Source organism: Fusarium graminearum, chromosome 4 (assembly GCF_000240135.3).
Source record: "Fusarium graminearum PH-1 chromosome 4, whole genome shotgun sequence".
Lineage (NCBI taxonomy): Eukaryota > Fungi > Ascomycota > Sordariomycetes > Hypocreales > Nectriaceae > Fusarium > Fusarium graminearum.
The window spans coordinates 6,407,710-6,422,485 of NC_026477.1; the positions used below are offsets into that span (position 1 = coordinate 6,407,710).

A 14,776-nucleotide genomic window follows, 5' to 3' on the forward strand; every position below is an offset into this window, starting at 1 on the left:
AGTCGCTGATAGAGTAGCTGGAATACCATGTGGAGATGGAGACTGTAGAGTAGAGGGCCCTGGTTCTATTGAACTGGCCTGTCGGCTGTATATAGACGATGCTGGTGATGTGCCAGATGAAGCTGGAGTAGCACCAGGAAGGTCGATTACTGGATGAGGAACGGGATCTCTACCGTCCGCCATCCCGGTTTCTGATGTAAGAGAGCTCGTGGGATCCTGGGCAAAGCGTTCCAGAGCATCTGCCCAACGAGATGCGAGGGGCCAGACTTCTTTGCATTCCAATAAGATGGCTAGAGTTCGCTGGTACATCATATGTCCGTCGCGGCTGATACTGGGATCCGGGCAAACTGAGAGAGATTAGTGTCTGGAGGGCCTATGTTAAGATAAATGCGCTCACTGTTCGGATAACAACAAAGGTATGTGGAAAGAAGACCACAAGTGTAGACACAGAACGCCGCCATCTGGGCACCAACACTTTCCTCCGAGGAACGTCCTGTGAATTGAGCATCGATTTGTATATAAAGGCTACGGACGTTGGAGAAAAGTTCGTACGCAATCTTTGTGAAAGCTTCCGGCCTCTGTTTATATTCAGCAGAAAATGTCAAGATGCTGCAAGAGTTAGTTATGACAGAGTAAGCTAGGATACTGACTTACTCTACCAAGTATGGACGTCGAAGAACGATATTGCAGAGGCGCGGGATCATTGTCACTCCGAGATACGCCTGGGAAGTTAATATTTGGGCCTTTAGTGTGTAAAGGAACTCACCAGTTCTTGTCCTTTCGCTTTGTGCTCGCTATATGTGAACTCGTTCCATCGATGATTTTGGGGTAGGCTATTCTCCCACATATCAAGCTTTCTCGAGACAGTTGCAAATTTGCTTTCTGGCTCCCATGGATAAGAGCTGCGGGTAAAGCTGACAGCACGCCTGGTGATAACGCCCCATAAATTGTGCGCTTGAATGAGTGACGCAAAGAGAGACCGGTTCGGATCACACAAAAGTGCCGGATTACTGATAGCAGGCGGAGAACCCTCAAGAGCAGCTCGTGAAGGAGGCTCCTGTCCCAGGTCAAATTCGTCCTCATTACAGGGGAGGAGAGCAGTAATGTCCGACGCAGAAAGGGAAATGGGCGAGTGAGGGCCTGAGTGCAGTTGGTCCTGACTGTGCAACATCCACTAGCAATACTGTTTAGCAAAATCACTGGCTAATTTGTGGTCTCAACAACTTACTAGAGTGCGACGAGCAGATTCTCCACGGATTCTGGTCTCGTCCGTCGGATCTGAGATGTCATATGTTTCTTCCAAGTGAAGACGCAACGCGGAAGCCATCCGAAGAGCGATTCCCATGTTCATCTGTCGATCAGCAATGAACACATATTACGCTTCGTATCTGGTACATACGTGACTTTCGTTTCTGAGCCCACTGCCTTGTTGTGCAATACTGAGCAAGTAAAATGCCTGACAACTCTCCAACGTGTACTTTGGCGAAAAGATCTCGCCGGGTGCGATGGCAGCAGCGCGCTCCATAAAGAATTCAGCTGCTTTCATACCGGAGCCATAGCGAGCCGCGAGAGGAGGGCTGAAGCGCGCCGAAATGCTGAGGATGCTGACCACAAGAAAGACGCTCACGGATTGATGGTCTTGAAGCAGACGTCTGGGGAATTGCTCTCTGGGGATAAAGCCAAGCTGGAAGTAGTACCGGATGAATCGATTTATGCCGTCGATAATTTCGGGTAGTGGAGGCAAACGCTCCCATTCACTGTTCGATTTGTTTAGAGGCTTTACAGGAGCGTCAAGGATGTCACGCCGTGCTTTGGCCGGGTCTCTTCGACCTGACTTATCTGCCCGGACACGGGGGTGACGAAAGTCACGGTCATGATCCGGTTGACCCCGTTCAAGAAACGTGCTGTTAGATAGAATGTCAGCTCCATTTGTAAGGAAGCGAGCAGATTAGGTCACCATTCTTCAGCAGTATATCCAGCTTCAGCACAAGCCTTGCATGGAGGCTGCGCGCGATCATGGACACATTTGCTCCTCATTCGCCGGCATCTATAGCAAATTGTTAGAAGAGGGAGGTTAATAAGGGGTGGGCGCAGCTATTCACCGTCGACATGCAATCGGGGCTCGTCGTTTGACGGCCGGGGCAGAAGACTCGGCGTCAGCCATATGCCCAGCCGCCGTGCTACACTGCTGGCAGTGAAAGTAACTTTGGTGTTCGTATGCCTTGTTTGGGATTTGGTGCTCTGTCAGGGAAGCTCGCTGCAATAGGAAGTTGGAGAGCAGTCGTATGTCAAAGCACACGTGTTGTGAAAGCCAATGACGAGTTCCGGTCCTATAATAGGCGTATTCCAATAGCCGCAGGACTGGTCCTTGTTCCGTAAATTGAGACTAGGTTGATTTAACTCGGTTTCGGTCTGTATAATACCGAAGGTGAACGACAAATGAGGTAGTAGCGGAACGGCGGGTTGACTACCAGGTACCAGATGAACGGAAGTGTTGTATGCGGCAGGTACGGTCCAGCCCGTTTGACAAGAAAGGCGCTCTGGTCGTTTTGGGCAGGTATTAACAGGGACCTATTGTACCGGTGTCTGTAGGCGAAAGAAGAGGAAGGACTAACAACAACTTATTGATATGCGGTTGTGGATGCTTCAGAGGAACTGGGGTAAGGCCATTGACTAATGAAATGATGGGTTCCGAAAGTATCACCCGTATAGCTGATTAACAAGGCCGGCAGTGATGTTGTGCAAGTTCCCAGCAAAGCGTGTTTTGATTGCAAAGTGGCTTAAGCTTCTCTTCAGCTCGGCACTTTCGTGGTTGTATTATGCTGGGTCCTTCCAGGAAATTTTAGTTGGTCACTCCTTGTTGAATTTGCTGCAGCGAAGGAGGGTCTCGAGCTCTGGTTCAGCGCAAGGTCGGAGTGGGACGCCAGAAAGAACGGCAGGGAGTAAACGGAGGCGGTTTGGGACGACCACGACGAGCGGGCATCACAGCGAGTTTGATAAAGCTAATCTTGGCGAGTAATCCCCCGAGAAGAGGACGGGACCAGTCAAGACAGAGCGTCTACGCTGCTAGCCGTAGTGTAAGTGAGTGAGCTATTGGGGTCGGCACAGTCTTAGCCATTCAAACCCCTGACGAATATTGTGATGCAGATATGGAGAGAGAAAGACGGCGCAAACTCAAAATGATGATTAAGAAACGATGAAAGACGGGAGCGGAAGTCTAAGTAATGATATGCGTGCCGACCTGGTACTAGTAGTAGAGGCAGGAAGGAACATATCTCCTCAGGTCCCTCAAGGCCTGTGGAACTCGGTGGCGTGGCGATTGACCAATCACGGTGGCGTAGTCCGGTAAACGATTGGCCGTCAGTCGTCCTCGAGCAGTTGGCGGGAGTCCGCAAGGCCTCAGGGACCTCAAAGAAGAGATAATTAAGGCAGGCACTAAGTGAGTACCTAAGCTAAACTAAGGCACCTATACTCCGTATATGCGCTCCCATTCTCATCGACATTTCAAAAGGAAAGGCGAGACCGACGGAGGGAGCAAGGCTCTTGCAGCACAGTCCAAGACATGTAATGGCAGTTGGATGCTGAGTCAGTTGTGATTGGACAGGGAACGAGACCCCGACTGTAGCGGCTACAGAATGCAAGGGACAGGGATGACGGGAGGGGCCGGTTTTATTCATTCATGACGACGGCTTCGAGAGGTAGTCAGTAGTCTGGAGAACGCCGAATTACTTACTCGGATGAGTTCCATCTTGGTGCCAAGGGAAGCAGGATACACACGTAAGGGACCCATCTATTGAAACTTCCTTGGTCAGAGAGCAATGCAATATATAGTACTAAACATGAGGGCTGACTGTTTTAGTCGTCTTCAGACATCAGCTGTACATATGTATGGAGTACGCACTAGAGCCAACAGGTCCAGAATCTGACGGGTCGTTTCTCTGTTCATGACAAGAGGGAGGCATAACTGGCTCGAATTCTCTGCCATACATATAATCAGGTTTAATCTCAATGCTTCCTTGGCAAGACTCAAAGAGCCTGATCCTGGAATCCGACTTGAGATTATCTATGCTGCCAGAAGAAGAAGCTGTATGTATGTCTTCCCTTCTGGTGGGTAGCAGATAAGTTCGCCTCCTACGTTGGAGTACGAAAAATAAATAGTCTAAGGAGTAAGGTCTGAGCGTCATGAACTGATCTACTAATTTCGTCTCTCATGCTTCCCGTGGTTAACTTTTCCAACACCTTGAGGTCCCTTCCCTTCCCGCTTTAGCTTGGTCTGCCTTTGTTTCTTTCTTTCATTGCAGGGCAACCAGCAGCATATTATTATCCACCTCTGGTCTTAGCTGATCCACTGCGGTCAAGTTTGCCAAACACACCGACAGAACACCGGAATAAACCTGACAGATGCAAAGCGCGAGTTCCGAGATGGTCGAATCGACAACTGAAGTTTTCGATACCCAGAAAATCGTGTTTGAGGGTCAGGGTTCCACATAAGAACGGCTATTGTCGATCTAGCCTCGTGCTAGGGCTGGTATTGACTCGTTGATGGGTTTGTACTGTCTTGTACCAACATCCGGTGACCAGAAATGTATGCAAGGCTTTTTCGCTTACCCAAGCCATCAAATTCAGTCCAAGTTTGCCGTGTCGCAGAGTAATCTTGGGTCAAGCCACTCGTGTCTATCATATACGCATCCAACCACATCTAGAGTTGAGGATCGTACCCTTTCCAGAAATGGCGTACAAATTTTCTTGGTACAGCCAGTGGACCCTGTGGACACGTGCGAGTCATGTAGTGATGCTTGTAGGGCTAAGCTAGACTGCCTTATTCATGATGAATGTCAATTTTGCGTACTATGTACGTGGATAGTCAGGGATGTTGAGAGCAACTACCGGGCTCGGGACGTTTGTATTCCCATGCAAGGGGTACAAGCACATACGTCCAAACGGATGTCTTCCTTGCAATCAAGGCGCGTATCTGATAGTCAAAGCCCAGCAAGCAAGCTGCCACCATGTCACTGTTTTCAAACCACTCCACAGCAGCACCATGAATAACTAGTATGCCAGGGAGGATTGAGGCAAGATCTGGATACAGCATACCAATCGAATAGGTGAGTAATCGCATCAAATTTAAGGTCCAGCTAGCTGGGCTCGGGAAATGAAGGAGTGATCTGTTCATGCCTGGGTAGGTGGGATAGCGAGCTCATGTTGCATCGACGATATGTTTTTTTGGGTCACTCAACGTCGTATTACCATAGTGGCGTGAATAGACACGGGTTTAAAATTCCCGATCGTCGTGCCCATTTGTTTGATGCCAGGATGCTTGATGTACGTCAGTGTGACCTTGACGACGATCCACAGCGAGGGTTTGATCCTTGGACTCGCAGGTACGGTTATGAAGATATGATTCGACAACATACGCTGGAGTAGTCAACAATATCTTAGTATGTCCATGGACATACGTTGAACTCACTCTCGAGGCCTTTGCTATTCACCCCAGGAAAACACCAGGTCCTTGCAAGGTCCAGACCTGATAAAAACCACAAGGATTATCCTAAGGAATTCGGCAAAGGTTTTCCGCATATGACACAGGAGGAAGTCCGCGAGTTATGATAGGTGGAAATAGTCGAGCTGCTGGGCCTTGAACCCGTTGCAACGTCCATACTGCCATTGAAATTTTACTAGCGTTGGAGCTTGAGTAAGGACCAGCAATTCTTAAAAGCTGTCAAGGGCGAGTTTCGTTGAGGCTCACGTGATGTCCACACTATAGAGAACATGCAACACGCAGACATGTTGATGTTGAGTGGAAAGGTAAGCTCAAGTGAAATCACTACGACAACGCAGCTGTTATTCAGCATACATCTACAGGTATAAACACTAGGTAAACAATTCAACAAATAGTCTTACATTGAACAAATTAGTCTTAAAAGGTTAAATAAACGTCTGCAGTACTAGAGTACGAGTACACAGTAACGGTTTTGATAAGAGGCCAACATAACGTCAGTGCGTCCTGACAAAGAACTGATGTAAGCCTTACGTGGGCCAAGAACGGAGGGAATAACATAAAAACCCCGGCACTTTTTTTTTACTTCTTCTCCAGTTGAGCTGAACTGGGAAACCCCATGATTTTCGTTTGATTTATTACGCCGCTTATTTGAAGCTCAACGGTTTGTGTCGTTGCCTCGTTGTCCAGCTGGTGATAACTCGCTAGCCAATCATTTTTTTGAATGATATAGGATAACTAAGGGCACCAGCACAATCCTCCGAAGCAATACGTGTATCAGCTAGTAACCATCTACCTTGATAGTTACTTAACTCAAGAAACACCTGTACTGATAAATACATGCATTATTGCACCTGCAGAATAGATGCCCGTGCTCAGCTCGTGTCCGATTAATTCCCCATCTGGTTCCTCGGGACTATAGTAATACACCAGGGAAACCACCGAGTCTCATATGAGGATCGCAATAATATGTCCGCGTCGATCTATAGATACGGGTACCCATACATGGCAAGATAGACTTCACTGATGCCAAGATGCATCGATGGAACTTCAGATATGGGTAACATCCTGAATCCCCATAGTTCCTGAGGAGCAGGAGCAGGGATGTCATCGATTCCAATACTACTATGTACATCTGCGGAAATCGTAGATAGGTTGGTCTGGACCGTTGCTTAGTGCCACTGCCAATCTGGTTTAATGTAATGCATCGTGGTGAAGAAAGGCAGGCCCTTGTCAAAGCCGTTATAATTTCCGACCGTTTATTCAACGTTTACATGTTCAAGTTTCAGAACCCGATGTTCTACTCTCAATAAGATCCTATTCTGATTTGCATACAAATCTACTCTAGTGGTGTTTTGTAGGTAGTAGGTAGTAGGTTAAGCCATGGCGGCTTCTGAACAGCGAGGCACTACCTTCTTTGCTGTGTTATCTAGATAGAACAACTGACAGTTCATTACTCCTCCATACTAGCCACTGCTAACCAACAGCCATAGATTCTCACAATGGCTGTGAGAGAATGTTGGTGTATAAATATTTCAGGCTCAAGTAGAGCGCTATGGCAGTGGGGGCTCAAAGGGCCGTGTAAGTAGTGTCTCTAAAACAGTGAAACACTGTGCACGACTCGTTCCAAAGCCCCTGTCATCATGCAAGATGAGCTCGTGTAATCGCCTGTTTACTTGAAGAAGACGTCAAAGATAAAAGGCATGATTTCGCATTTCAAACTTTGGTCAGCCACTTCAGACGCCGAAACCGCGATGGAATTTGTGACTCAGTGGAGAAACTTTTGCACGCATCGAGTGATCGGCTAAAATTTTCTCCTCACTGGGTTCCGTCACTTTCAATCTTTCTCTCCTCTCACATTGCGTGACTACTACTTTCTGGCGATAATCGAATTGCCTTTATTCTCAACACATACTAAATTGAATTGATTGACTAGAATCTCATCACATGCCACCATGTCGGCTCTAACAGAAATCTCCCTGCCAAGCTTTCAAAAGATTGCCTCCGGCAAAGTGCGCGACCTTTTCGAGCTCCCTGATAAGAGCACTCTTCTCTTTGTGGCCTCTGATCGAGTCTCAGCCTACGATGCTGTCCTCAAGAACGCAATTCCCGACAAGGGCAAGATCTTGACCCTCCTTTCAGCACACTGGTTCCAGGTTTTGACGGAGCGCATTCCTGACCTGCGTACCCATTTCATTAGCCTCAATGTCCCTGAGGGTGTTAGTGCGGAGGAGGCCCAGACCATCAAGAACAGATCCATGGTCGTCAAGAAGCTTTCTGTCATCAAGATCGAATCCATTGTGTATGGTCTCCCCTCTCGCATTAGAAGCCCCTTTCAAAGTCATTCCTTAAACGCGAAATAGCGCATACTACTCTTGCTCTGTGTGGGCATCATGACACTGACATATTGATAGGCGAGGTTATCTGACTGGTTCTGCTTACAAAGAGTACAAGAAGAACGGCACCGTTCATGGCATCACCGTTGAGTCTGGCATGGAGGAGGCCCAAAAGTTCAAGCAACCCCTGTGGACACCTAGCACCAAGGCCGATGCCGGAGAGCATGACGAGAACATCCACCCTGACGACGCTTGGAAGGAAGTCGGCGACCGCGAGACTGCGGACCGCGTCAAGGAGCTGTCCCTCAAGATCTATGACGAGGCCTCCAAGTACGCCGAAGAGCACGGCATCCTTCTGGCTGACACCAAGTTTGAGTTTGCCAAGGATCAGGAGGGCAACATCTACCTTGTCGACGAAGTACTGACCCCTGACTCTTCCCGATTCTGGCCAGCAGCCGGCTACATGCCCGGCCGTGACCAGGACAGCTTCGACAAGCAGTTCATCCGAAACTGGCTCACCAAGGAAGGACTCAAGGGCAAGGAGGGTGTTGAGCTTCCCCAGGATATTGTCCAAGCTACATCGGACCGTTACCGAGAGGCTTTCCTCATGTTGACCGGTAAGAAGTTCGAGGACGCCGTTAGCCAGTAGACGGCAGGGTTACAAAAGCGCATCAAAAATAAGCTATCTGTGTATCATCATCTGAACTGAAGATTGATTTCCAGCTTGATGCAAATGTTGCAATCGCGTATAACTACTTATACGTGTGATGGCTGACTGCTTTGACCCCCCCTATTCGTAAAATCCCTCTCGCTCCTTGACTTTGTTAACTGCGAGTATGGTTGACCGTTTCTCCAATGTCCAGCCTACGATATTGCCATTTTGACCCTGGGAACTATTTTAGTGTTTCAACCGCAAATGAAGAGGGAACATACCTCTGCAGCCCTTCAGTCACGGTTCTCGGGTCTTGTGTGTATACTATCCGAAACCACCCTGGTTCAAGCGAGTGTTCTTCTCGAGGATGCAGGAAAACGCCAGCCTCGCGCAGCCTTTTGGCAAGAGCAAATTCTTGATTCAACTCGCCATCTAGTTCAGATGGAAGGTATGGCGATAGATCAATCCAGACAAAGAAACCTGCGTTGCTTCCTGGTAGGTACTTGATGTTCATAGCCTTGAGCTGTGACGTGACGTGTCGATGGGCCTGTGAGAGTTTAGATCTCGACGAATCAACAAAAGATCGACACCACACTCTGTCCTCAAGCATTGCATTTCCAATGGCCAGACTCGCGCCGGAAGGGTTGTGAAACCGCATGGCCGCCTCAATTGCGCGGAGGACTGGTTGGCTTCGAGTGATGATGGCACCGAGACGAAGGCCAGCGGCGCCAAAGTCCTTACTTAGTCCGTAGGTGACGTGGAGAAGATCCGGGTCAATGAGATTCGTGGAATCTATCGACAGGATCGAGGTAAAGGGGGTTGCAGGCTCATCACTGTTGAATACTGAACAGGCGTAGATCTCGTCACTCAGGAGATGCAGTCTATGCTTTTGGCAGAATTGCATGATTTTGACAAGGGTGGACTTGGGGTAACACCGCCCTGATCATGGTCAACCAGCAGATCATCAGAGACTGGGTAGACATTTCTCACCAAGTGGGTTGTGGGGGTTGACGATCAGCACCATCTTGACGTGTATGCCGGCCTCACTGGATCTGAGCAAAGCCTCCTCGAAATGGTCGATGATACCATCTTGGAATGCCTCTTCGGTCTTATTGTCAGAGTATACAACTTTCGCTTGAGATTTGTTACCAAAATCAAGTTCGAAGCGGCCATACACGGGTCTACTGGTTAATACACCATCACCAGGGTCCGCAACTCCCCATGCAAGGATGTCGTGCATTGCAGTAGCGGCACCGACACACCGGATCATGTCTGGGGTGATGGGGCTGCTAGGAGTCAAGTATTCGTTGAGGTGGGCAGCTAGAGCTGTAGGGAAGCGAGAACCGCCCGCATGGCTGCCACGGTATAAGAAGTCCTCGTTTGAAATGGTAACCTGATATACAAGTTAAAAGCTAGTTCTTGAGTTTCAAGGTGAATATTTGTCTTTGTACGCTCTTGTCTGCGAACTCCTTGAGTTGATCTGTCACCAAGGCCTAGTGAGATGTTAGCGTTCCCACAATGTTGAACGGGTTGGTAGGAGAGAACATTACATTTTCAGCTGTGCCAAATGATATCAATCCAGTTGGATTATGATCAGGGTCATAGTCTCCCCTTGGCGCGAACCTCCAAGGCAGATCTAGCCCACCTACAGCCTCTGTGGCCCGTTGCGATAGAGCACTCATCTTGTCGACTGAGAAGTGTAAGTTTATCAACATGACAAAGGCCTGGCTTACCGCAGAATGAAGAGGGGCTGATGAGTCAGCTCGTCATCTTGAATTAAATCCGAGAAACTTGCTCAGATCAAGGATTTATACCCCTTGTCGTGATTCCACAAACTGGAGACAGGAGAGTGAATGGATGCGAGAAGAGAAGCAAAACTCAAATACACATGTAGGGAAGTCGCATCTTTAAAACCCGTACTTGACCTCTCAAGTCTGTACATTATTACAGTAAGAAAAGACAACTTAGTACCAGTAAGAATTATTTAATCCACAGAACTGGATGGATATTAATTCAATTGTCCATCAAGGTACTAAGTGTTAAGGTACTAAGGGATTTGGGCTTAGATGTATCCCTTCTGTTTAATCTCTTATTCGATACACACTCTCTCGGCATAGTCAATGCCGCCCCTAATCACCGCCAAGTCGCCACCCCGAGTCAACATAATATCTCTCTTTGCCAAGGCACAAACAATGTTCCTCTTCCCAGCAAACCAATCGTATGGAATAAAAAAGTGCTCAAAAACTTCGATCGCCGGGGAATCTTTGCGCTGCGCGATCTCCAACCTGCTCTCGCTGAGATCAACAGAGCACACCCAAAAAGACCGGTTCAGGAATATGAGTTTTTTTGATTCATCAACTCCTAGGACATGGGTAACGCTTAGTTCGAATGTAGTCACACGTGAACTAAGTGGAGCGGCCAGATTCGATGCCTTGACGGTATCCTCCCTGTCTTCATCAGTGGCAAGTTGATCTAACGTCGCCGCAGCATCTATTTGCTTCCTCAGCAAGTCATCGTTGCCTTCGACGGCAAGACAGTCTACGTCAATGATCGTAATTCTGTTGATGTTGACAGAACTGCTCGGATGTATCAAGTGAAGCATGACTCTCTGTTTTTGGTCGAGCGAATAGAGAATCGCGCTTTTGAGCTCTACCGTGTGGCTGTCCAATGAAAATGCAATAGACGATACTTCAGACCAGTCACTCCAGCAGTAGGCGCAGGCTTTGACGTTGTCTACACAGATCAGATGTAGAGAGGATTGCGGATGAGGGAGCCATTTCCGGGTTCCTGGCACTTGTGGATATGTTCGCTCTATCTCATACTTGCCGTTATCCAAGTTGAACAAATAATCAGACTCGCGAGTTGATACCAGGAACTTGGCCGCTATTTCTCCTACTAGCACATCTGTGATTGCCTTCTCAGAGTCGAGGTGGGACTTGAAGAGTACAGTCGGATCGCTGAGCCAACCTTTGTCTGCTGACTTTTGGATCCTGTGTAAAAAGATCCTGTTAGAGGCATCAACGCTAAGGAGGGCGTCTCTCGGTTCAATCCAGGCCAATAGGCGGACTGGAGACTTGTGCCTGTAGAGAATCCCCAAGCTCGCTGCTGTTTTTCGCTCGTACAGGACGACTGACCCATCGTCCTTTCCATAAAAGACGACTGCGAATGTGTGATGGACCACCATGGCAGTAATCTTCGCTTTAGCTTCCATGGAAAGCGTCTCGACCACTGTAGTGGAAGTGAGCCCGCTGCTATCATCACCGAGGGACTCTCGCAACAGAGCTTCAGGTTTCCAAACAGTGCACTGGGTGCCTCGTATATCGGCAAGAAGCATACTGTCTCTGGCAAAAGCAAGCTGCTTGATATAGGAGTTAGAGGACTTGACCCGATAGAGAAGTTTGAACGTATCAAATTCGTAAACGTGGACAATCCCATTTGCACCACCCGCTGCGAGGAAACGCCCATTAGGGCTTGGAGAGAGGGTTTGGCAATTGGCACGAAAGCATTCCAGCTGCCGGTCGGTATAGGGGTCAAGGAGGGCGAGATCACCATCGAGATATGCGACTGCGAGAAGGTTTATGTCGGGATTGGGATTGAAAGCAAGCGCGACGACGACATGCGTGCACGTCTCTCCACTGGAGAGTTTCTTGCCACATTTACCAGCGTAAGTGTCCTCTTCCATGTCCCATAGTGTGATGGGTTGGCCGCTGTAGGCGACAGCAAGCATTCCGTGGCTGGTAGAGAGAGTTAGTGCGCATGGGGTTCCCCGTAGAGGCATTTGGTTCGTATCTGGCGTATTGGCACCACTCCATGGCCTCCGCACCGACTCCGCCTGGGCGTCGTGTCCCAAATTCCAAGTCTCAATGTAGTTGTTTCGACTTGCAATCAAAAGCATATCTCCATCGAATTCCATTCCCAGCGGACGCGGAGGGCTCATGAGGCTGTCTACCACTTGCCCCTTTCTGATGTCCCAGATCTTGGTCGTCTTGATACCACAGGTTGCTACAAGGTCAGTTTTGGTCTTGAAAGCAATGAAGTTAACAGCTTCACCGTGTTTTAAGACCTTGTACTCCTGGTAGGATGTAGCGTGGTACAATACGACAGCTCCTGAACTGAGAGCGACGGCCAGGAACTCGTCTCCATAGCGCAAAGCTCTTGGTTGACCCTGGTGGAAATCGATGCACAGCATCCTGTCATCCCATTGCTTGTTATAAGTGCCAAGCACTGCGAGCCTCTGATTTGAGCCTCCGGTTTTGTATACCATAGATTCAGTGGGACAGAATGGCGGTATCAACGAGTATATTGCTGACGGTGACACCGTGAGGACGTTGGCAAACATGGCAGGAATCCGAGCAAGGTCCGTACTCCACTGTCGTAGCGCCCGCATCTGAGGGTCTAGTGGTGAACGCTCAACGGCGCATCTATCCACGTAGGTTTTGAGGTGTTTTGAGGCACGGATGAGATGAGTGAGATTTTGGGAATCGGCAATCGTTTCGATCCAAGTAAGTACGTTGGATTTGAGGAACCGCGTGACAAGCTGGAACGCCTCTGTCGCCAATGGATCAGCCTTCGAGAGGTGATATGAGTATGCTGTGTATGCATAGATGGCGAAATCTAGTCTTGTTGGTAAGTTTGCCGAAGAACGGCGCCGCTTGGTCCTTGGAGGTTTCATTTCTTCTCCGACGAGGTAGCTGAGACACACCTCAGCCATTCGTGTGTGCGCCTTAGTTTTCTCTATGGAGAATTCAGACTCTAGTCCGCCAGCTACAAGAAATTCTCTGGCAGTTTCATGCACCATATTGACTCGCCCATATTTGTCCACGACCACCAATTGACCACAGAGCGCGGCGATGCTCTCCTCCAAGTTCGGGAATGAGTCGTGGATGTCCAGGGTCAGAGCACCGTCTAATTCGCTAATTGATATTGGTCGAACCGCACATGCTGCCCACATGAGGATGGTTTTGGTCAGCTCCTTTCCGCGAGTGACCTGTGACATGTAGTCTAGAGTCCGCTTGTACAGTGATCCCATGCCTCTTGGCACGTCTTCAAGAATCTGGTGAATTTCCTTTCTGCTGTGGCAACGTAGGAGTTCCTCAAGTACCAAAATTGTCCACAAGAAAGACCCCTTAGATTTGTCTAAAATCTTCTCGGCCAGTTTACCCCGATCGTTAGGTTTAACGACTCCCAAGGCCTGGGTCCTCCTCTCAATCAAAAGTCTGAGATCTGATTTTGTATCTGTTACCGAGATTGGCAAGAACTGGACCAGGTTGGGTGGAATGGCCGAGAAACCTTGGTCCAGCTCGACCGTATCCCTACTTGTGACAAGAATTCTCAGTGGTATAGATTCGTCCATGTTGGAAAGAATGGCATTCAAAAGGACCGGAGGGTTGGAACACTCGTCCAGAGCATCGATGACCCAGTAATGTCGAGTCATTGCGGCCTGAAAAATTCCGGAAAGGAAGAGGATTCTCCACAGAGTACGTTCGTCGACGCCATTGAAGCAGATACCATCCGCCTGCATTTTTAGGATGGCATCACTGGCTTCGGCATTGGAGATCGCCATCTGAAAAGCCAGACATCGGAGACAACGACCTAGGTTAGCCTTGGACTTGTCTCCATGTTTGAAAAAGAAGTAGCTGCAAGCCTGGCCGGACCCCTTGAGCTGATCGATGACATAGCCGGCAAGAACAGATTTTCCAGTTGCTGGCTTGCCCTTGATCCATAGCGTTCTGTCATTTCCGTACTCCCCGTCCTTCCATCCGGCATAACTGGCTTTGTACGAAATCCATTCGCACGACCCGCGCATCCGAGATTCGCAGACATTTGCAAGATCGTCATCCAACAAATCCGAAACTTCGAGGTACTTCTTGAGATTTTTGGTCCTCTCACGCTTCTTCTCTGGAATTGCCGTGGCAATTTTGCTCACAGTAGAGGCGAGTGCGTCTCGTAGGAGTATATAGTTGGGGTCTTGAGGTGTGTCAAACTTGCATATCGAGCGGTGGTCAGCAGTCATGGGTATTTGTTTCTCTCCACGGTACCCAAGGACGGCTGACTCAGGATCGACGATGAGTGAGCTAAATAGTTTCATATTCTGTGTTTCATAAAATGACCAGAGCTCAAGATCAGCTGAAAAATGCCGAAATTCGTCATTGGTCACTTGCACTGCTTCAGAGTTCGGTTCCAGATCACCAACATAAGCGCGGTCGTACGCAACCCTGAGGAGATTCTTGAGCATCTTTGCCGAGTTGGCACCTCGATGCGGTGTGGCGAGGAAATAGAATGCGGCGAATC

General features: G+C 48.8%; 6 protein-coding genes across 6 annotated transcripts; 2 read left to right on the forward strand and 4 right to left on the reverse strand.

Annotated features, from left to right (window-relative positions):
* Positions 1-1,375: 1,375 nt before the first annotated feature.
* On the reverse strand, positions 1,376-1,525 carry FGSG_13590 (uncharacterized protein; the record flags this gene model as incomplete). Its single annotated transcript, XM_011329972.1, has 1 exon — positions 1,376-1,525. The coding sequence occupies one exon, from the start codon at positions 1,523-1,525 to the stop codon at positions 1,376-1,378; it is 150 nt and encodes a 49-aa protein (XP_011328274.1).
* Positions 1,526-1,779: 254 nt separating this feature from the next.
* Positions 1,780-1,875, reverse strand: FGSG_13589 (uncharacterized protein; the record flags this gene model as incomplete). Its single annotated transcript, XM_011329973.1, has 1 exon — positions 1,780-1,875. One exon carries the CDS (start codon positions 1,873-1,875, stop codon positions 1,780-1,782), a length of 96 nt encoding a protein of 31 aa, XP_011328275.1.
* Positions 1,876-4,008: 2,133 nt separating this feature from the next.
* FGSG_13588 (uncharacterized protein) lies at positions 4,009-5,607 on the forward strand (the record flags this gene model as incomplete). Its single annotated transcript, XM_011329974.1, is given in 7 exon segments — positions 4,009-4,086; positions 4,513-4,852; positions 4,865-4,920; positions 5,062-5,105; positions 5,253-5,322; positions 5,356-5,381; positions 5,475-5,607. 7 exon segments carry the CDS (start codon positions 4,009-4,011, stop codon positions 5,605-5,607), a joined length of 747 nt encoding a protein of 248 aa, XP_011328276.1.
* Positions 5,608-7,202: 1,595 nt separating this feature from the next.
* FGSG_09453 (phosphoribosylaminoimidazole-succinocarboxamide synthase) lies at positions 7,203-8,764 on the forward strand. Its single transcript, XM_011329975.1, has 2 exons — positions 7,203-7,799; positions 7,912-8,764. The coding sequence occupies exons 1-2, from the start codon at positions 7,453-7,455 to the stop codon at positions 8,480-8,482; spliced, it is 918 nt and encodes a 305-aa protein (XP_011328277.1). The 5' UTR covers positions 7,203-7,452; the 3' UTR covers positions 8,483-8,764.
* FGSG_13587 (uncharacterized protein) lies at positions 8,727-10,167 on the reverse strand (the record flags this gene model as incomplete). Its single annotated transcript, XM_011329976.1, has 3 exons — positions 8,727-9,424; positions 9,476-9,878; positions 10,036-10,167. The coding sequence occupies 3 exons, from the start codon at positions 10,165-10,167 to the stop codon at positions 8,727-8,729; spliced, it is 1,233 nt and encodes a 410-aa protein (XP_011328278.1).
* Positions 10,168-11,184: 1,017 nt separating this feature from the next.
* FGSG_13586 (uncharacterized protein) lies at positions 11,185-14,498 on the reverse strand (the record flags this gene model as incomplete). Its single annotated transcript, XM_011329977.1, has 3 exons — positions 11,185-11,218; positions 11,308-11,475; positions 11,608-14,498. The coding sequence occupies 3 exons, from the start codon at positions 14,496-14,498 to the stop codon at positions 11,185-11,187; spliced, it is 3,093 nt and encodes a 1,030-aa protein (XP_011328279.1).
* Positions 14,499-14,776: the final 278 nt, after the last annotated feature.

Excerpts from the sequence above, each read along its gene's own strand:
- FGSG_09453 (XM_011329975.1), top strand. The coding sequence starts at position 7,453 with ATGTCGGCTCTAACAGAAATCTCCCTGCCAAGCTTTCAAAAGATTGCC. Across the intron at positions 7,800-7,911 it reads ATCAAGATCGAATCCATTGT|GCGAGGTTATCTGACTGGTT; the intron begins GTATGGTCTCCC and ends ACATATTGATAG.